We start from the raw sequence: 22,820 nt of genomic DNA on the forward strand, positions 1-22,820 counted from the left end.
CATTTGTTTTACTGAAACAAATCGAGGGAGATCAACAAAAAGGTATTTAATACTTGGGACACCTCCAAGGAGGCAGAGGCCAACAGACACACCCAAAAAAAACTCCAGACACAGCGTTCATGTAATGTGCATACTGTCTCTTTGTCGGTTTATTTTTTACAAATCAGGAAGATATGATTTCATGTTATGTAACAGCCTGTACAACGCAACATACAGAAAGGAAAAAACAAAACAAATAATACAAATTAATTTCCATTAAAAAGCAGCACTGGGCCTTCAACAACCCCATATATTTTCACATTTTGATTGGACGTTGCAAGCAAGTTTTCTTTTTCAACCCCACCTTTCTGCAATAAAGTAGATTATACAGTTTGTCTGAGGAGAGTAAATTGACATGAATCATTACTCAAAACCACTCCGTTTTCTCTCTTTTGTCAAAACGATGACTTGGCAAGATGGCTGGGTTATGCATGTAGTGATGTAATACCTAAGTATATCAAATTGGCAACAGAAACTGACACAGAATGGTTAAAAGATATGCTTTGGAGAGCTGTCCACATACAATCAAATATTAGGTGAATATTTGGATCAAGGAATGAACCCCTGTCAAAATCTTTGTCATATGTAAATTAAAGGTGTAACTAAAGCAGTAAAACGTAAACGGACAACAAAAACAAAACCCTAATGAATCACATTCGCAATGTAAACTCCAGCATCAGGGCCACATTAAATAAAAGACTCAATTTCCCAAGAGTCTTTCGCCGAGGTGCAGACACCTATGACATGGCTGGCTCTGAACGCCCTCCCTGGTAAACAATGACTAATGGATGGATCAGAGAGGAAGACTTGAACATAACTAGTGTAAACGACATCTGAAAGAGGAGAAGTTAGTTGGCAAAAAGAGGAAAAACACTCAATTACACCAGCAGACCTGGTTCCATTTCAACCCTTGGCAGCTACACCTTTGGTATTCATAGATCTGAAAGGACTGGGTAAATACGAGCACTATAGTAATCACTCCACCTAGCATTGAAGTCTTTTCAAATCTGTCAGCAACAAACGAATAGGAGGAAGGGGAAGGGACTAAGGCCTTTGTGTATCTGGTATTCCCTCTCCGTGCTTTAGGGAGTGAGTCTCCCTCTTCCGTCCAGTAAAGCAAATATGACTCACAGGGGTGAAGCAGTATGTGGGGAGGGACATAGGGGAAAGCTCAGCAGCCAAACTGATCAGTTGAATTAAGATTCTACACCCATTCTGAGGCCATGACTACGTTTTGGAGAAGAGCTACTGAGAAAGTCATCCCCAAAATGAACCACCTGGACCAGTGGCGAGGTTAATGTGCATCTCAATGGTATGAGACCAAGGGTCTCCTTGAACACCCTTTCCTTCACCTGCACTGATGTGACAGCACATTCCCTGTACTGTAGGCATCCACCTATCCTGTGATTTAAGAGCAGTGCAGATAAGGGAGAAGAGACAATAAGACAGACCCTTTAGACTACTGAAGGGAGCGATGCACAGTTGTGCCAATAGAAATTGAATGTATGGAATAGACACAGCTGTATTTTCCACAACAAGCAGCTTCTATACATCCAATCTATCAGTTTGGAGAGAGTGTCCTTGTGTTAGTGAGTGCTTTCCACTGACAAGAGAAAGAAAGCAGTGAGAAAAAAAAAAAACAGTCAGAGACCCGGTACTGTCACACACACACACACACACACACACACACACACACACACACACACACACACACACACACACACACACACACACACACACACACGTGGGTGAGGGCGGTGAGAGGAGGATACACGTACTTAAACAAACAGTGTTAGCGTTACACCTGTAAACATTTTTTTCTCCACTTTTGAAATGTTCCATCTAAAACCAACAGACTGCTCTCAGGTCCTCTCCTGATTAGTTTCAGTTCAAGTCTTTTTTTTCATCGTCTTCTGTGTCATTGTTGATCTACCAGATATCACTATTTTCTTCATGTTGTTGTGACCCACAGCAAGTGTCTTTAAAAAGTCCAATCGTCTGTGAACGTGCAGAGTGGCAGGTGATGATTGACTGAGGTGTTCGCAGGGTTTGGTCCAAGTCTTGGAACACAACCGCTCCAGTTACAGACTTGTAATTTTTCTCATGAGAAACAGAACCCTTCCTCAGAACTGAACCAAACGGGGTGGGGGGTGGGGGTGATGTGGTGATAGGAACTAGAGCCAAAGGAGGGAGAGAGAGGTGTGAAAGACAGGAGAGAACAATAGGAAGGGGGGAGGAGAGAGAAATGGTGCTAAAAGAAACTGCAGTAAACAAACATGTCATATGAGAAGTTTGTTAAAAATCGCCCACAAGTGTCCAAAACATAAAGTGCAGGCAGTGTCTGTTCTTCTCTGAAACCACCATAGCCCCTCCCTGTTAAAAGTGTCAGAGAACAAACGAAACAAAATTAATAAAAAGAAACAAAATAATGCTGAATTGTCAACAATCCCCAGCAAAAAATTCCAAAGAGTCTTAAACGAGGTGGAGGATGGAATTTGGTTGATGGTAGAGTAGAAGGTGCACCACAGGGGTTGCTACCCCAGCCCTTCCATTTCTCTTCATCTACTTCATCGTCCCTCCCTCCCTCTCTCCTTCCATCCCTCTGTTCACTCCACCCGGATGAGCAGGCCATAGAGGAGGGTGCCCCCCTGCTCCTTGGTGATCCACTCGATCTCTGTGTTGCTGAAGCGGGGGTCCAGGGGCTCGCTGGCCTCCAGGGTCTGGGGCCCCACCTTGTAGGAGCCTGGCCGCACACACACCTGGAAGCCCACCTGGGCTTGATGGCAGCGGCGAGAGCGAGGGTCCCGGAATCTGGAGGGGAAGGGAGAATGTATGAGAAAGGGACATTGGGCCGGAGCTGTCATGGTATAAGGCATGTTTCCATTTCAATGACAGCAAGAGAGAGTATGAGAGAACAATAAGGAATGAGAGCATGATAAACAAGAGGGAGAAAACAAAATCAGAGAGTCAGAGAGAAAGACAGAAAGGAGGTTAAAAAAAAAAAAGGAAGCCATAGAAATATTGAGTAGGAAAGAATAAGGGGGGACTAAGATGCTAACTGGTGGATGAAAAAGAAGAGAACAAACAGAAGTTGTGAATAGTCCAGACAAGAGACTCACTGCAATTTGGGGGCAAAGACCTCCAGTCCGGAGTAACGCATGGTGGGGGAGAGCTGCACTCTGGGTACCTCCCTATCGGGGGCGCTGTTCTCCTCTGGTTCACTGTAGTCGTTTGGCCCTTCTGTCTTCACAGGAGACACTGAGAAGATTGATGATGTCCCTGCAAGACCACAACACAGGATTGTGAGTTTACCATCTTTTACTAATTATGATCATGTTTAGTGTCTGAAATGGTGCAACGATTCTAGTCCAGATTCTATTTGAGGTTATAGTGGGATTGGGACTGGATGATGTCGCAATGGTTGGCTACAATAGTGTATTCACATGTTCTGGAAAGTTGGAAATTCAAACGTTGCAGATTGTAAAAGAAGCAATTTTTCGAAGCAACAGCATAGCCTACTAATCAGCAACCAATGGACCGACGGTCCTGTATACCCAAGCCTGCCCAATGAGCCATCCTCACAGCTTGCGTTCTCTCCCTGGATACAAAGTTTAGTGTGGTGCGTAAAACCAGACTCAACCTATATCAAGACTACAGTCTTTAGCTGGTATTTCTAAACTTTCAAATCATACTTACTTTGTGATTGAGTGGCTGATCCATTAGATTTCATTTAATTTTTGGAGGGAGGGAGGTGCCAGAATTTCAACATTGCAGGGAGGCCCAGAGAAACTACTGTATCCTAGTATTAACTATTAATTACTCCTCTGAACATTGTGTATGACTGAACCCTTAGACAACTACCAGTCAGTCATTACATTGTAGTTTTTACATTGAGTCCTTGTTAAAACAACCTGACTGGAGCTTCGGTGCTGAGAGCAATGCTCTTTGTGTTCTGGGACGTACCCGAAAGCAGCTGGCTGTGGTCCAGGGTGCGTCTGAGGGCTCCCACACTGGTGCCATGGTAGGCTATGTGCCACTTCTTAAACGCATTGGACACCTCACAATGGGGCTTGATTCTGTGGAAAGAGAGGCCAACACACACTCATTAGATTAACCTTATAATAATGCTGTTATATGACTCATTCTATAAAGGGTGCCGGTCTAGGGCATTCTAAGCCAGTCCTTAGATGACAGTAAACCCCCAAACCACCTCCAAATCACTTATAAATCATCGTTTAGACAACTGATCTTAAGAGTGAAATGTGTGTGAAGACAGTGTTATTGGTTGTGTTTGACCTCTGACCTCAGGGCAAATCGGCACCAGCCGAAGGGCAGGGCGTAGTCCCGGGGGGGCTCTCCTCGTTTGTAGTAGGCCTCGTCCCCCCGCAGTTTATGGCAGGACTCACAGTAGCACAGGTTAAACTTGGCATCCTCGTTAAAGTAACCGTCTGAGAGAGAGAGAGAGATGGAGGGGCAGGGAATCAGAGTCAGTCATTTGCCAGGTAGCATCTCAATAGTATAAAACAACATCCTATTATGGCTGAATGGCCTGAGACTGAGACAGGGTCAAGAGACTTTTATAAGTGGAGACAGTCTGACAGAGAGACCTCATTGCTGTGAGTGGGTGATTGAGTAAGAGATGGAAAAAGAACGAGAGACAGACAGGCAGACAGATGGCAGTAGTACTCAGAGCTAGTGTGATCCTCACCTGGCAGAGTGAGCAGGTCCTTGAAGCGAGAGCACAGGGCCTGGTATTCACAGGTCTTATTGGGGTTTACCTCTGGAGGGGGTGTCCAGCACACACTCTCTTTGATCCCTGGACCCGGAAGGGTGAGGGAGAGGAGGGGTCAACACAGTGGACCAGCCCAGTACCACAGATACACAGAATATGGGCAACTCTGTTTAGAATGGCAATGGGCGCCATGTTTCCAGAATGAGCGCAGTGTGAACTGCTATTGTCATGTATGTAACGTTGTGGGCTGTACAAATTTGTCATCCTCTCACCGTCAACCATGTCTGCCTTCTCCATGTCGCCCTGGCAACGTGGCTCCCCACTCTCCCCTCCAACAGCTGGCACGTTGTTGGTCACTATGGTAACCTGCCATGGCGACATAACATGACATGACATTCGTCTCACTTCCCGTTGTCCCAGAGGTGAACAACACCAGAATGACATAACAGATAATCAACTCCCATACTTCCTGGCGACTGAGATTATTAAGATGTGGCAGAGATTACAGGGTTACAGACTAACCAAGGAGCATCTAAATGAGTTAGAGATTGCATTGTAACTTTGGCCAGAAGGGAGCTATTTTAGGAATAGAGGTCGTGACAGAGCGATGGGTTAACAGATTAGTCCTCTTAGAGTTTTAGTACTAGTGGCCAGTAGTAGGAGTCTGATCCTGCTGGTTGATGCCTGAAGGGACAGTACAGTACCCAGGCCTGAGGAAGGCCCTGAAGGGACAGTACAGTACCCAGGCCTGAGGAAGGCCCTGAAGGGACAGTACAGTACCCAGGCCTGAGGAAGGCCCACATGGTGTGCTACTTTTCCAGTACTTACAATACTTATTTCTGCCCTTATCTAACCAAATGGATCAGATGCACTGAAGGACTTAGTTTAAAATGTGTTGAAGATGATTTTGGCATGCAATTCAGAGGGTGTTAAAGCGCAGTGGGCCTTTTTAACACCCTTGTTTTTGGAGTAATCAATGGAAACATTAGCCTGTAGTGGCTAAAACTCATCAAACCCTAAATATGATTGTAGTCAGTCCCAGACTACAGACAATTTCCCAGGCAAGAAAATGGTTAAGGTGTGATGAAGTTTGGGTGGCCAATGTGGGGGGTAACCGACCTGTTCACACTGTCCGTAGAGGTCTATGAGGGGGTAGCAGGGCATGGGGATGTCTTGGGCAGCCACACCCTGGTCCATCCCATTGACGTAGAGGTGCAGACAGCTGTTCCCATCCACCAGCAGCCCCAGCACTGTGCCCTCTGGACAGGTGTCCAGGTTAGGACCGTAGTTCTCACAGATCTGGGGGACAAACGAAGCGAGACGATGTGAACAAGGTGAGAGAAAAGAGGAGAGGTAAATAGATAGCAGGGAGGGAGAGGAGAAGTCCATCAATAAGTCAATCAAGATGTTGTAAATGAGAATGGGTTCTACATCAACTCATAACAAATTAACAGGTAAATGACCTTGAGTGAGTTGAATGACTTGATGTGTATGTGGTTGTATTGACGTTAACTGTAACTTCAGTTATAGAGGTAAGCTGTGTGTTGTGTTGACATTATCTGTAGGTGAGCTGTACCTTGAGTGAGTTGTGGAAGACAGAGTCTCTCTGCAGCAGCCAGGCAGAGCGTTTCAGACAGCAAGCCGTGGAGGGGAAGTTGAGACGGTCGGGGGAGTGGCCTATCAGCCCTAGCGACAGGGACGACGTCCACGATGGGTTCAGTCGGTCGATCTGAAACTATGAACACAAACACCGTCCTACTGTCATTCTGTCATGGTGATAGCAACAGTCGTGCAGACACGGACACACAAACACACTGTACCTGGAACAGTTGCTGTCGGGAGAGGGGTTGTGCTGTGACCAGCATGCCCTGGTTGTAGCTGGATACCCGGGCAGCTGTGAGGTTCTGATTGGACAGCTGGATATTCTTGCCATGGTTCTCTAAGAAGGCCATAATGGTGGGCACCAGGGCGGGTTCACCCTCAACCTGATGACATGGAGAGGTAGAGACAGACATATTCAGTATTGTGCTTTTCAGTTCTCCTCTGTTCCTTTGAACATCAATATATTGATTTGCATGAAATGATCAAATGATCAGAATGTGTTTACTCTATCCCCCTATGCCATTCAGTCTCTCTGTTCCCTGCTTCCTCTTGTCCCCCTCTCCTCTCACCGGTGTGTTGTCCTCTTCTCCTTCACTGCAGCTGTCAGAGGAGAGGGAGGGAGCCTTGACACTCTCTGTGTCCTCCAGCACTGAGGAACTGACGATGGACACTGCTGTCACCCGCCCATACAGGTCCAGCACTGCATACACATTCTAGTAGGAAGGAGAAAAGATGCGTGTGTGTAAACAGTTTATGCATGTGTGTGTGTGTGTGTGTGTGTGTGTGTGTCTGTGAGAGAGTGTACCTTGGCTATGGCGGTGGCAGCTGGTCCCATGTCCTCTCCATCGACGAGGACATGCATAGTGTCATCACTACACCTCTTCACCCCCACACGGTTCCCCACCTAAATAAAATGACAAACACAGACTCCTCCTCACTCACCATCTTAATATCCACCTAATCATCCGACTCCTGCTAGCCCTTCTAAGCTCTCTCATTCATGGAATACATGGTGAAACCGGATGTCCTCGTGTGTTACAGTAATTTACTATATAGTCTAACTCTCTCTCTCACCATCAGTCGGTCCAGGGAGCAGCCGTAGTTCTGTCTCTGCAGTACTCCATTGCGGCGGACCTGGGAGCCTGCCAGAAGCCAGGTGACCTTGGCCCTGAGCTGAGGGAGGGAGGGAGACAGGCCCGACATGGGACAGGAGGGCAGCTCTGGGGGCTGCAGGGTGGTCAGACCAATGTGGAGAGAGCCAGACCACTGCTCGTCCACCTCGTCTATCTTCACCTGGATGGGGGGATAAGAGGAGGAAGAGAGGGAGGTGGGAGGAGAGGAGAGAAAGGCTCAGTCAATTGGCAGTGAACCAAGTACCAAGCATTTCCAATCAAATATTTCCATTCTCTTTTTCCCCATTCCCTTGCTCACCTCGAAGAGTTCATCCGTTTTCAGCTCCTTGGCACTAAATACGATGCCATGCGCGAAGCCGCTGACCCTGACGGCCTGACAGCCATCTCCCAGCAGCACCACATTCTTCCCATGCTTACTGTGCAACCGATGGGCCACCCCTGCCACTAGACACACAAACGGTTGGATGAGTGCAAGCGATATGGTAATAGCACTCTAGTACTGTAGGTCTAAAATCTAACATTTCTACGAGAAGTGCCTATGGACACAGACAGACAGGATACATTCACACAATCTCACACACACACCAACCCATCTGTGCTCAGTACCTGGGGAGTGGATGGGGAAGCTCTTCTCTGTGATGTTGCTGGTACACAGGCTGTTGTCCAGAGGGCCAGAGGAACTGGTGATGGACACTTGGACACACTGACCATACAGGTCTATCACCGCATACACCTCTGAGAGAGGAGAGGCGAGAGGAGGAGAGAGAGAGAGAGAGAGATTTACCGGGTCCACCATTCATCTGGAATGTACAGTATACTTTATCTTGACCAGGACTACTAGTCTTGTAAATGCTAAATATCAAACAAAATATCAAAGCAAGTGTAAGTGAATGGGTTGTCTGTACAGAATCAGCTGCTAAGATATGTATTCAGAAACACAGCATCATATCTGACACACACACACCAAGGACAGGTTAAATTCAGGAGTTGAATTGTGAATTGTTGAAATGTACTGTTCGTCACGTTCAACTGAATTGTCATTCAATTGATCCCCTGAACGGACTGAACTGAAATCAAATTAACTTCAACCATACTACTGTACACACACACCAATGTAAAACTGTTGTGTAAATTGGTTCCATTCACCTTTGCCTGGTGGCAGCCCAGTGCAGGCCACTCCCTGGTCCACTCCGTTGATGTAGTAGTGGAGGTCGCCGCTGGCCGAGCGCATCATGCCGATCCTGGAACCCGTGGTCAGAGAGTCCAGGTCACAGCCGTAGTTGTTACGCATTGTGTTACCATCCTGCATGATGGCTGTGCCACTGAAGGGGGAGAGGGGAGGAAGAGAAGTAAAGGGAAGAAGGGAGGAGAGGAGAGAAGGCACAGGTGAGAGACCAGCAGCTCACCCACCAGAGGTTTGAAGAATATGTTAGGGTTTTATAAGTGGTGCTCTTACACGCTCACACACACACACACTCTCTCTCTCTCTTACCTGAGCATCCAGGTGTCGTAGTCGATGTCAGTCATGGTGTTGGGGAACTCCAGCTCCTCTGGCCTGATGGCAGTGACACCTGAACACAGACACAGTCATTGTAACCCACTGGTGTGTGTGTGGGAAGGAAGGTGCGTGTGAAGGTTTGAGATGGATTAAAGAGAAACACCTTACCTGCCATTATCTTACCTGCTTCTATTGACCCCGACCAGCGGTCCACCATCTTCTGAATGACTATCTCAAACAGCTCTCCGTCTCGAAGGCACCTGAAACCAGATTCATGAATCATGATTTGAATCCTCTCTGGATTTCTTTATTTTTCCTCTAGCGTGTGTTACACCTGCACACCTATCACACAACTGCAGGTGCAAAGATAGAAAAATCTCTAGCCCCTGACCTGTTAGAGATGACGATGGCATCGTTGAACTCGCTGCGGCAGTTCTGCCTGAGGGCGGTGCGCCCCCCGTTGGTGATGACAGCGTTAGTGCCATGCAGCTGGTGGAAGCGCAGGTCGTTGGCTGCATTGCCCCCGGTGACAGAGCAGGGGCTGCCAGGGGACATGGCAGTGGGACCCTCTAAACTGTCCTCAGGTATAGGAGGGAGGTCCGCTAGAGGAGGAGAGGTATTAGACCTAGATGGATGTTGGGGCAGAGCTGGTAGCATGAGCTCTACCCGTAGATACAGTCTCATACAATATCAGGCTTTAGTTGGATCATAGTGCAACACGGTTAAACCTCTAAAGCCACCCTCTTTCCTCTTCCCCCCCTTCCTCGGCCCCCTCCTCACCCATGTCATCCATGATGGTAGCCTGGGCGGCCTGGCCATAGAGGTCCACCACTGCATAAACGCTAGGTGGAACGTTCCACGCCGCGGGGCCCTGCGCCACCCCGTTCACAAAGAAATGGAGGCTCCCGTCCTCCTTCCTCACCACGCCAACTGTGTCCCCTGCCTGGGAAATAGAGGGGGAGGGGGGGTTAGAGGGAGGGATAGAGAGAGGGGGAAAAGACAGATGGGGAGGACCATGAGAGGGGTTTAGAGAAAGAAGAGAAAGCGAGGATAGGGAGAGTAAAAGCTGAGGAGTGTTTGTCTCACTCACTTTAAGTCGGTCCAGGTTATGCCCATATTCATCCAGTATTGTGGTTCCATTGTGCATCACTCCATTCCCCGTCATCATCCATGTCCCTGGAAAACATTCAAAGTTGGTGAGAGTTGTGCTTAGCCAGGGTCAGTGAGACCGGCCATCAAAGTTTCAGATTTAGATATTTCAGTCCAGTGGTGCTACCTGAGCGCAGATTGGTCATAGTGGAGGGAAGCTGCAGGTAGGCAGGGTTATGTGTTGTCACACCGATCTCGATGGACCCCGCCCACTTATCAACCATCTTGTCGATGCGCACCTGGAACACCTCATTGGAACGCAACGGCCTGCTGCTCAGGACCACCCCGTGGTTAAAGTCATCCGTTGCACTATCAGGGAAAAAAACACACAGTGGTGACATGAAGAGGGTAAGCAGATGCCGATATTTTTATTTCAATGATCATAGATCACCAAATAAGTATATTATCTATATTTGACCTATAAAGGAATATAATTTGATAGTTTAATTAAAACTTTGGGGACTCACTGAGGTCGCAGGGCGGTCCTGCCCTCACTGATAATGGCTGCCTTCTGGCCACAGTTTGAGTGGAAGAGCAGGCGGTCTGGGGCATCTGGGTCTGGGGTGAGGGAGAGAGTCAGCCGAGGCCGGCCTACGTCAGGCGACAGCGCCCGCATGATGGCATTGTTGCGGCGCAGGCGGTCGCTGTGGTTGTGGTTGTGAACGATGGTCACCTTTACCGCCATGCCGTAGAGGTCGACCACACCGTAGACCACACCGGGGGTCTGGGCAGCTGCTACGCCTGGGTGAGGTGGAAGGGACAACCAGAGGTCAACTGAGGTCAATGCAGACTAGAATGTTTTGATGAAATACCAAAATTGTAAGATTTGCATTAGTAAGAATAATGACAATAACCACATTGGGAAAAACAGGATATTGGTTAAAGGGTGGATCAATTTAATTTTATGAATGATCAAAATCAGGCGCACAATAAGATCAACTGATGAGCTCAAAGCCTCTGACTCCACATTATAGCCACTGAGTCCTCCAACAGAACAACATTACATTGACGAATGGTCTTCATGTGCCACTCTCACCTTGGTCGATGCCATTGATGTAGAAGTGAAGTGCTCCGCTGGCCTTGCGCATCAATCCTATGTGATCCCCCTCCTAAAGGACGGAGAGTGTGACAGACAGAAGTGGTGTGAGTATGGATGGGGGGACATAATGAGGTGAAGGATAGAGGTGAAAGAGGGTAGTGAACACAAACAGGGAATACAGTGAAGAGGTGTGTGTGTAGACCACCACCGACCTGCAGTTCATCCAGGCTGAATTCACAGTACTCCCTACGGGTCCCCTTCCCATTGGTGAGGATCCCACAGCCACTCATCATGATTGTACCTGATAGGGAGAGCACACACAAAGCAAACAGACAGACCATCAATCCTCAAGAGACATTATGTAACATGATCTATTCTACAATAAACTTTATGTGTGTGTGGGTGGGTGTGTGTGTGTTGTACCTGAGCGCAGATTGGTCATAGTGGCAGGGTAGTCCAGGTTGTTGGGGTTGTGTGTCGTCACACCAATCTCGATGGACCCTGACCACTTATCCACCAGTTTATCAATGCGTATCTGAAAGACAACAGAAACCAACTCTCTCATTCTGTACCCCTCCAAAATATAGATAGTGTGCCCACTGACTATGCAATATTATTCATATAGGGCTGAAGTCCAGCACTACCGAATGGAAACACACTTATTCATTCATACCCTCCAGCACTAGCATATAAATATTAATTTAACCCTCAAACCCTACCATATGGAGATTAGCAGATTATCTACAAGATCTTTGCTCTGATATGTACAATGGATCCACTTTACTTCAACTCTCCATCTCATTAATTTAATTAGTTTATGACATCTGTCATCTCATTGTTATGACAATCAGGATAGCTAACAGTAACCAATGAATCTGACTCATATTGTTGTCCCATCTAACTGTTCACATGTCAGTATTGCAGTTTGTGATTGGCCAAACCTCAAACATCTCGTTGTGTCGGAGCGGGCGGTTTGTCATGACTACACCGTTGTTAAACTCGTCTAGTGGTCTCCTGCGCTCTGCCGTCTTGTTGTTGTTGCTCAGCTTGATCAGTGTGCCGCACTTCTCGTGGAATAGCAGTGCGTCATTGGTGGTCATCCCGCCCGTCACCGCTCCTAGGCTCACCCCTCCGTTTCCTGCAGGGCTGTTATTGGTGCTCCCTCCTCCTGTACCGACCCCGCTGTCACTATTTACCCCTCCCCCTCCACTGCTGCTTCCTCGGTCCCCCCTTGAAGAGTCTGTTCCTGTTCCTGTTCCCCCTCCTCCTCCTCCCCCCACCTCCCCCCCTCCTCCCTCATCCTCTGAGCGGTAGAGGGACACAATGGCGTTGTTGAAGACGTCGAAGAGCTGGTGCTCTGTCAAAACTGGAGAGAGAGGGAGAGAGAGAGGGAGAGAGAGAGAGAGAGATGGGGGGGGGGGTTACCATCAATAATGATGATCATGTTGCACCAAGTGTATCAATAACATTAATAGCTCTTGGAGCATTCTCTTACCTGTTTCAGGCTCTAGGTTGTTGGGGAACTTGTCTGGACGGCTGTGACTACGAGGCAGCTCAGGCACTGAGAGAAAGAGGGGGAGGAAGGAAGAGAGAGAGAGATAGATAGATGGAAAGAGATGATAAGAGAGTCCAACCATTTGCCAGGCAGCATCTCAATAATCGATAATGGCCTCGTCACTCATATCATTTTCGTCATGTGAACTGAAATTAACAAATTGGGCTAGTGATTAAAACACATAGTTTCCCATATTCCCATGTTTCTTCTACCTATGTGTTCAGATCAGTGAAGGTGAAGGCAAGGAAACAAGGAAAGGAAGTCACTTGAGACTATGGTTATGTACTCCTTGTAACAAGCAGCAGCTACTCCATTCCCTACCTTCCTCTGTTGTCCCAATCATCGCTGCCACATTCACCACTGCTGTCAGCCCGCTGTCCTCCCTGCTCCCACACACCACCACCTCCTCTTCCTCCTCCTCCTCATCATCTTCCTCCTCATGCCCCTCCACCTCTCTCTCCGTCTCCCTCTCGTCTGATGGTGGCGGCGGTTCACAGCTAACCACCGTCACCTGAGTACATTTCCCGTACAGGTCCACCACGGCCCAGAGACGCGGTGGGAGGCCGCTAGCTGCTGCCCCGCAGTCCTGCCCATTGACCCACAGGTGGAGCTCTCCCCTGGCACTCCTCTGAATGCCTACGCGGTCACCCTCGGCCAGTTGGTCCAGATCCCGGCCGTACTCCTCCAGCACCGAACGCCCGTCGCGAAGCACCGAGCAGCCAGACACGATCCAGGAGCCACCCTTCAGGCCCGTGGCACTGCTGGGAAAGTCCAGACCCGCCGGGTCCAGTGCCGTCACGCCGATCTCAATGGAGCCGCTCCACGAGTTCACCTGAGGTGGAAATGGGGGGACCTTGTTTAGTTTCAACACAGAGAGCAGCACATACTAGCTATTGCGCTGTTCAACAGAAGAAACTTGTGTGGTAGGGAGAGGGGAATCTTGGGAGTTGCAGGAATTTACTCAAATATGGAACATCAAGACTGACCAGGGCATTCAAAGTGAGATATCTTGACTCAGAGATTGTTTTAAAACGAGATTTCTTGTGAATGTGTCTGCTGTTCACTAAAGAAAACAACAAATCCAATGGAATACAGGGTAAAAAGTAATACTGCTGTAAACTGAGTCAAGTAAATCCAATTTACAGTGGTCAATGTAAAGAGAAGTCTGATGAGACTAGGCATTGATCAAATTCTTTAGTGATCTATCCTCTTGTTTGGAAATAGCAGGTCTGTGAGGAATGCCAGATCTTGTGGTTTTGAGTGTCACATGTCATGACTACAAAAACCCTTCTGTCATTTCATGCCCAACTGTGATTATGAGGCATGTATCAATGCAGTATACTGGACTACACAGTCACATCCACCACAGAAAATTACTAAAAATAGTAGATTTTCAGCCTTTCACAATCCCAATCTACCACTTTATCTCCCTGCCGTTCTCTCCCTTTTCCACTTGTGTCAAAACGGGCAGATTCTTTCAATAAGGAGAAAAATAGCTACAATTTAAAAAATGTTCAGCCTCTTACCACCTGAACTTTCTCTCATCTTTCCTCCCTCTCTTTTTTGACTTTTCCACTGCGGTCTTCTCCAGTTCACACTGTGGTGCTATGTAAGGCAGTATTACAGCAGGCTAGGGATCTGGGTTACAGATTTAAGAGTGACACTGCCTGTCCATGTGGAAAGACAGCAGATCTCTTTCTCTCTTATCTGCTTACATACCCATGAGATCTATCTGGCTAATTGGTGTTGTGTGCTTGTTCTCTCTACACACACAATCAAACAAAAGCACAACATGCAAACTATGCACAGATTCATGAGTGAAAATGAAAAAGCAACACACTCTCACTCATGCTTGTGTGTGCATTTAAAAGCTGCATCTCTGTGAAAATGAAAAAGCAACATCTTTGTTTCTCTTACACACACACACACACACACACACACACACACACACACACACACACACACACACACACACACACGTGCATTCAAAAGCTGCATCTCTGTCTCTCTCACACAAACACTTGTTCCCAAACTATGGGACCCAGTGTGCACGTGCGCACACACACACGCACACACACACAGTAGGTCTCTCTTATCTCTCTGACACAGACACTACAAAGAGAGCAGCCACAAGGAGAGGCACATATTATACCAAACTACTGTCTCCCATATAGGCTACTTTAACTCAACCCTTTACCAGCACCATCAGAGTATTACATCCCAAAACAACAGGCGATTGATAGCCTAAATATTTTGTTTTGTTGAGATACATTTGTTTATTCTCTGAAGCAGGACTAGGCTTTTCCACTAATCTCAATCAATGTCAATACACAGCATACTAGCAATGGCAGGTTTGTTGCAACGTAGAGGGTTGTTATTGATTTTTGTCAGGCAATTACGGATAGGAGGCCATTATAGCTTTGACGCATGTGATGATACTGAGCATGAAACAGTGAGATCAGTGAGAGGCCATATCAGGTCTCTGAGTGCCAGAAGGGAGGGACGTGTTATCTAGCCTAACTGTGCTCTTCATAGCATGGATTGTACTTTGTTATGCATGTAGTGACTTCTAGAATGGAATTGCAAGCACTATAGCCCTCTGTGTGTGCAGTGACTCAGAGTGGCACATACATGGGGCATTGACAAATACAGTGCCCTCTGCCAGAGATGCACAGGTGTGAGAGGGATACTGGCATGTTGTTGACACACTGCACAGGGTGGCAGACCAGTGACTAATCATGGCAACAGACTGACTATCTGTCATTATAATTGGATAAGAGGCAAACTAGGTGCTGCCTTGGCAGAGAGATAAGGAATAGGCTATGCTAGCTTCATTAGCAGACGTAAGAAAACTGTAGCAGACTTAAACCATTCAACTGATGTATTAGAGATCAAACCAATGCAGGTTGCAAGGCTGGCCAATAAACTACATGAAGACTGGCCTATGCTTTAAATGAGTGAGCCATAAGTAGTAGGTGGGTACTAGTTTGTCCAAACCAATGAAATAGTATCCAATGTTTTTTTTCACCCCCCTATGAGGTTTATTATAGTATTTTAACTATAATATAATAGTAATATCACACGCCATTTAGCTGACTCTTTTATTCAAAGCGACTTACATTGAGTGCATACATTTTCTGTATATATGGTCCCAGCGGGAACTATAGTTGTAGGCAACTTCTACTCAAATTGAGTATGCACCAACTAGGCATGATAAGGAGAGAGGTCTGCATAGCCATTTATAATTGACCTGTTAAAAATACATAAGGACAAATGTAAAGTGTGCCTGAGGAAGACGTGTTCACTGGCTAGTAGAACCAGGCAGCATCATCATGGTCATTGAGGGGAGAGGTCCTCTGGCAAACTTGGACATGGACACCATCGAGATATTCTATATCTATGATGGACATCAAGTGCTGTTGTTGTCAACCAACAACCCAAGAGCAAACAAGCAAGTAGCTTAGCTAGCATCTGTGCTGTCAGAAATGAGTAGCAACAGCTAGCTGCCTAGTTACCTACCTACCTTCAATTTCAACCTGGCAAACTGACCAATGACTGGCATGCGTTTGACATAATACAACCATGAAATTGCAGGGATTATATCCCGTGGAAAACCGAGCTACTTTACACAAAATGTTGGGTCGTGGTTTCACATTAGGCCTACTGATTTAGCTAGCCGTTGAAAGCTACTGTTCGCTACCGTTACACTGCGGGTCAATGAATTGTTTTGATAGCAAGAGGGCAACTGCTAGTCAAATCAATATAGCAAAACACCTCGCTAATGTGCTCAGTAGCAAATAGTCTTGGAACTGCCAACATAAACCAATCACCTCCCCATGCTATCCAGCTCGTGAGTCCTGTTAACCAACGTTAGCTGCCTGGCTGGCTAGCTAGCTAGGTTAATCTTATTGAACATGTAGTTGTCAAAGGGTCATTAAAAATGTGTTGTTGGTTCAATGTGTGAAATCTTGCATTGCCTGTCACCCCTATAACCCTGCTTGATTGTCAAGCCGCGCACGCCCAGGCAGCACTGAAAGGCACCACACTGCGGACAAGAGAACCAGTTCCACTGCACTCTCTCCTCGCGTACCTATTTCTCCCTCCCCCCCCCCCTAAAAAAAAGTGACAGGTCTGTTTACCTTCTTGTCGATACGGACGGTGAAGACATCCCGATCCCGCAGCGGCTCCCTGCTTAGAACCAAACCGTGATTAAATTCCTGGACTGGTTGATTGCGCTGGGCGGTTCGGTTCGAGTTCGTCAGGCCGATCAGCTTTCCGCTGCGCGGGTGCAGCTCTGCCGCCATCTTCACTGGGGCGGCGTGATTCACGACACAGATTTGCGACAATATGAAAACTCGTGCTTTTTGCGTGCAAACCAAAATACACGCCCACTTCTGGCGATGAACGGCAGAAGGTCAACCACTTTACATTTCTTTATGGTAGTGTGGCATCATGTAGTCTTATATTTTAACAGAGACTGTGGTAACCTGATTTTACCCGTAGTTCATAGTCATAGATCTTCATTTGCACTGAACTACAGTATGTACATTTCATGCAATATTTCATGTTCAAATAAACCCTGGGTTAAGCTTTTAAAATTGACTGTCTTTGTTGAATACATGCACTAGGCCTACCGCTTGAGCAATACTGACTACATCAATAATTCATAAGCATAAAACTCATAAAGATCAGTCATTGCAGTGAGTGAGTCAGCTGGATTGCAAATCAAAGTCGTGTTGATGACTCGACAGCCTTGCTGCTATTGCGGCTGTTCACTGACTTTACCCGGGCATTTATTCTTATTCTACATCCTGACTTCGAATGACGTTTTATACATATATATATATATATATATATATATATATATATATATATATATATATATATATATATATTTTTTTTTATGAGTTCATGAGGACAATTGAGATTTGTGGATCCACTAGAGGGCGCAAAGTCATATACCGGTATCTCAATGAATGTGATAACAAGCAAGCTCTCAGACTGTCACTCACATCAAATGATAGACGTGTTTTAGCCCTCGCGCTGTGTGCTCACACTCCCTACATCAACCAAATCTTATCACACTATTGCAGAGTGGGTTAGGGTTAGAGTTAGGGCTTGCCATTTACTCAGTGCATCCATCCTTACCTATTGATAGCCTTATACATAACTTAAGTCAGTAGACTATTAGACCTTTGGCCTCTCCCTCTCTTTTACAGATAACCTCAACACATCAAGTTTACAAGAAATGTAGTTTCTAAGAAGTCTCTATGCACAAATTGATGCACACAGCATAAGAATCACTGTGTCTTTATTGACAGAGCACATGGGAAGCTATAAAAGTAAGCAACCTTACACCCTTGACTTGGTCAAAGCAGACAAAGCTAGAAGATAATATGTCCAAATCCCATTGTTCAAAATGATCTGCAGTTGATAGATTTATCAGATGATCCAGTTTAAATGTATAAAGTATAGATGATAAGATGTCTTATGGGATTACTCTTTGGGAGGAATGATGGGAAAAAGTACACATGGGGAAATACAGGGAAACACAGTCATGTGATTTCAGTCAGGATTGCATCATGCCACCTGTAGCCTGGGTACCTGGCTGTTTTTGTGCTTAATAACCTTACATTGCCAAACAATGTTTTAACAGACTGACACCCAGGCAAGGGGCACTCAGACCTTTTTCTGTCTTATAAGGGGCAGCTATGAGATGAAACAGAGATGTGCTTGTACAGGGCTCGGTCCAGATCCAAATCTTTGCCCTGGATCTGGATATTCTCAACACATCCTTGCAGGTACTGGGAGCCACTGTAGTCCTCACCATCACCTGCAGAGAGGAGGAGGAAAAACAAAAAGACAAGATGTGGAAGAATATAACAGAGAGAGTATGGGAAGGAAAAGGAGACAATATCCCTTATACTTTATTCACGCTGTTTGTATGAATTTGACCATTTATATATCTAAAATAAGAAGCGTTTGTTAAAAGGGTTAGAAGCATGAGATAGGGCCTTGAATTGCCCAGTTTAACAAATGTGTGTTGAATAAGAGGCATGAGCAAAAATTGTATTGTAGCAGGATATTGTAAAGGATAAACATGACATACATTATATTGTGAAAACTATGGATTTCTGGTTTCTAGTAGTTACCCTGGTAAGGATAACTTGGGTACAAACTCCAGTATCACCGCACAAACTCACCTGGAAGCCCACCAAATGCCAGGGTCATCCCCTCTTTCCAGCTGGTCAGAATGTTAGGCAGCTCGTTGTTATCCATGATAATCAATGACTCACTCTCCACTTTCACTGTGTTCTTCAACAGGGTAATGGACAAGGGTCTGTTGAAATCCACAGTGGTCAAGTCTTTCAAATATTTGCCGAAGATCAGTGTGAGGTCCTGGAGGGAGGGGGGGATCTTGTGAACCAGCCGCTGTATTGGGTATGCCATAAGGAATGGTCCCGTTTTTGATAGCTTTTATCACATCATATCATGTGATATGATATGAAATGTGTGGGACTATGTGTGGGAATGTATATGTCTCTAGAGTGTGGAAGTGTGTGGAAGTTTTAGTTAGTACCTTTGTGCCATTGTTGACAGCCACTGTTAGCATGGGCCCCTGCCCAGGGGCTTTAATGCTCAGAATGGTTCCGTCCATCTTAGATAGTTCTCCATATATTTCAATTTTGATCTCACTCGCCTCTGTCTGTATAATGAAGTCTACAGAAGGAGAGATATTCATGAATCTGTCTTAATACAGCTACAGCTATTAACTCGATTTCTTTGGTAGACCATACCAGAGGTGTTGAACACAGCCAATCCGTTCCCAGGGAAGTAGCTCCCTCTCTGGATGTGCTGGTAGCAGGGCAGGGGCTCCCCAGGCAGGTCTGTCTCCCAGGGGGTGCTGAGGTTCAGCCAGCTACCCTCTCTCACACAGCCATCCATCTCCGGCTGGAACTGGTGCCCCCAGACACAGGTAGATACATGTTGTTAATGCACACACACACACACACACACACACACACACACACACACACACACACACACACACACACACACACACACACACACACACACCATTCCCACTACTAACAACAGACAGCACCATACCGGGTCAACCAGCTTCTTCTCATCAACCAAGATTCCCCCAAGGGCGAGGCGGATGAGTCCGGTCAGAACCTCTTCTGTCTGTTTGGACTCCAGCCCCACCATTAGAGCCCTCTGTCCATCCACTTCCAGCACTACAAACTTCCCTTCGCTCCGCAGCTCTATCTGGTACCAGTGACACAGACAGCTTGTAGAATGGATGACCTCAGCTTTGACAAAGCCTCAAAGCAATTTGGTGCTTTGCTCTCTTTGAACTACCTGTGTGTGATGTATATTCTGCTTTCTTTAATACCTATAGCACATTTTAACATGTGTTTCTGTAATATAACAGCTTGCTTATTACCATGCAATCATACTGTGGGAGATACATAGAGGTGTAACATAGACTGTGTTAATCTTCAAGAAGAGACTGGCACATTTCTGGCCACCCTACCTGATGCCACAGTCCGTCATTGAGTTTGGGACCCCCTGCCACACTGACAAGAATATCAGCTTTCCCAATCTGCATTTCAGGAATGCCATTTCTCAAAGACAGGACAAACCAGTCATCACCTGCTTTGGTGTCCCCGTAGAACACTGCCCCCTCAGGGTCATATGTTCTGAACTCAAACGTAGACTTGATACTGTGGACCAAAGACACAGAACAGTCACCAATCCCTTCTGAGTTCTACTTTGACTAATCTGTCTACTATTAGATTTGATGTTGTGTCAAGCAATTGATCCCCCTGGTTACCAAAAGCAAAGGGAAGCATGATAACATGTAGATATAGAAATGTGCAAGGACTGGTCTAAGTTATGCAATGTAACGTTTGCTTAAATCTATTGATCAATGATTACATCAAAGAGTTGAGGAATGAAGGATTTATGTTAGAGGGATCAGAACAGAGCTCAATTGTGTTTTTTACTCTGGATGTCAACAGACTGACCTTCTGACCTCTGAGAGGTATTCTCTGGTCTGCAACAGGGGCCACCAGGTACCACGCTGTTGGCCAAGGTTGACGGGGCCCCTTCCCGATATTTGTTTCTGTAGGTCACAACATGACAGATGGTCATGTTTATAATGGAAACTGTCACCTTGTATTTAACTAAGCTACCCATTACTTTACATAGTAAGTAATCAAACAACTTTTGAGGTGGAGCAAATGAAGGAAGAAATAGTAGGGAAATTTGATGTTCAAGAGCTGGAATAATAATTACTTTTCTATTTATTTGTTTATTTGTTTTGGGGAAAAATTTAGTGAGTAGTGGGAGTAGCTCAATACACTGCTACATGGCAAAACCTGGCCCAAAAAACCTACTGTAAACACTACTAGGATTAGAGTTTTTTTAAACTATCACCAAGCTACAGCAAGTTGACCTACAGAACTACTGCCCAACACAAGATTGACTTATCCATGAGTCATTGCTACAACTTCAATTTGAGTGCTTATAACCCACACACATTTTTTCTACCAAAATTCAATGTTGATCCTTTGACAATTTTGTGTTTTATAAAATAATAATAATAAGATAATTATTATTACGTATAGGGGGTGTAGTGTATTGTATCAGATAAGATTGTATCGGATTGTTTTGTAGATAATGTGTCTGTTCTGTGAAATTCCCTTCAAAGATGATTTTGTCCAGTATACAGAAAATAATAATGAAAACATTGAAAGAGACAATATTGCGTTGCATTCATAACATCACCACATATAGGCTTACAATCTTTGAGTAATTTTCACCAAACTCGTGAGTAGACGTCATATGTTCATAGAATAATACTGCCAAACATAAGTGAGCGAACTTGCAAAACTGTGGAGAAGTTTGTTGACCTGACATACTCTCTCCCACCCACAGACTGAGCAAAGTCCTACTGTGACTCCACTCTTTCATACAGTGATGAAGAGTGTATCTCAATTCTAAAATGTCTCCTTCTTGTCTCCCCTGCTTCATCTGCAGTGTACTGATGTGAAAGAGTTGTATATATAACGAAAAAAGATACATATGGAATATTGCTTTCACCTATGCTGTCAATGCAGGGTAAGGCTATGGGGAGAGGAAGCCACATTAGAGTATTGAGAATCACCCTCTGTCTTTTAGCAAAAATAAGAAGTCAAAATTCTGAGCAAAAAAACTGGCTTTAATTTGACAACGATAACAAAATATGACATACCTTACCCCATCCATTCCCTTGTCCCTCAGCTCCCCATGCAAGCAAAGTGAGGCTCAAACTCAGGAGCAGTCCACCTGTTGTCACCTTCCACAAGCCCATTCTTCAGTACACTGACCCTCAGGCCTACCAAGCAGTCTCCAGAGGCCTGTAGTGGTCACCTCACTCTAAACTAACCTGAGGTAGTTGTGGTGGGGCTAATGGTCTTCCCTGGAGTCTATGACAGTGTGTGAGCCTCAGTGTAAGCCAGTGCACTGCCTGAGCCCTGGAAAGACCTATCCTCGAGAGGCCAGAGAGCAAACATGTCGACATCGACATTGCCAGTGCCAGAGGCTATCGATCCCGAGGGGTGTTTGTTGTTTGCGTCTGACTGTCTGAATGTTTGTGAATGTGTGGGTGAGAGACAGAGAGGGACAACATGTGAGAAGGAGAGAGAGCGGGGGAGAGGAAAGGGGTGAAAGGTGAAAGAAATAGAAAAAGAGAAGAGGGGAGAGAATAAGAGTTGATGACAGAGTAAGCTAGAACAAAGCAGGACAGGCCATTGACACAGTATGAGCTCACAGGCCACCAGGGACTGATATCCAACATGTCCAGTACGGTGATGTATGGTTACCACAGAATACAGCCAACATTTAGACATTTTACCCGTTTCACTGAAAACTTTAGCATACTCCATACCACTAACACTGGCTCCCCACTTTATGAAATGTGATTTCCTACAGTTTAAGATCAATGTTATCTCATAGACATGACATTTAGCATTGTATCCACTTGCATGTCCTTTACCTTGTGATGAAGCATATTGTTGTCATGA

General features: G+C 45.8%; 2 protein-coding genes across 3 annotated transcripts; both read right to left on the bottom strand.

Annotated features, from left to right (window-relative positions):
• Positions 1–116: 116 nt before the first annotated feature.
• neurl4 (neuralized E3 ubiquitin protein ligase 4) lies at positions 117–17,060 on the bottom strand (the record flags this gene model as incomplete). Of its 2 annotated transcripts, none has more annotated exons than XM_083676662.1 (29): positions 117–2,850; positions 3,159–3,318; positions 4,003–4,115; positions 4,343–4,487; positions 4,748–4,855; positions 5,044–5,137; positions 5,891–6,070; positions 6,348–6,506; positions 6,592–6,756; positions 6,943–7,086; positions 7,179–7,277; positions 7,448–7,666; positions 7,805–7,950; positions 8,113–8,241; positions 8,653–8,828; positions 8,999–9,077; positions 9,188–9,264; positions 9,396–9,606; positions 9,785–9,947; positions 10,095–10,180; positions 10,281–10,462; positions 10,621–10,894; positions 11,190–11,262; positions 11,405–11,493; positions 11,616–11,727; positions 12,134–12,558; positions 12,688–12,753; positions 13,069–13,579; positions 16,887–17,060. In XM_083676662.1, the coding sequence occupies 29 exons, from the start codon at positions 17,049–17,051 to the stop codon at positions 2,646–2,648; spliced, it is 4,755 nt and encodes a 1,584-aa protein (XP_083532788.1). In that variant the 3' UTR covers positions 117–2,645. The 2 variants fall into 2 exon arrangements, with proteins under 2 accessions (XP_083532788.1, XP_083532787.1); XM_083676661.1 differs by having other exon boundaries at positions 9,173–9,264; positions 16,887–17,051.
• A 1,383-nt stretch (positions 17,061–18,443) lies between these two features.
• shbg (sex hormone-binding globulin) lies at positions 18,444–22,670 on the bottom strand (the record flags this gene model as incomplete). Its single annotated transcript, XM_083677421.1, has 8 exons — positions 22,010–22,670; positions 20,781–20,878; positions 20,288–20,477; positions 19,858–20,019; positions 19,545–19,704; positions 19,328–19,467; positions 18,951–19,146; positions 18,444–18,580 (listed from the first exon to the last, which is right to left on the bottom strand). Exons 1-8 carry the CDS (start codon positions 22,106–22,108, stop codon positions 18,444–18,446), a joined length of 1,182 nt encoding a protein of 393 aa, XP_083533547.1. The 5' UTR covers positions 22,109–22,670.
• Positions 22,671–22,820: the final 150 nt, after the last annotated feature.

Source organism: Argentina silus, assembly GCF_951799395.1.
Source record: "Argentina silus genome assembly, chromosome: 1".
Taxonomy (NCBI): domain Eukaryota; kingdom Metazoa; phylum Chordata; class Actinopteri; order Argentiniformes; family Argentinidae; genus Argentina; species Argentina silus.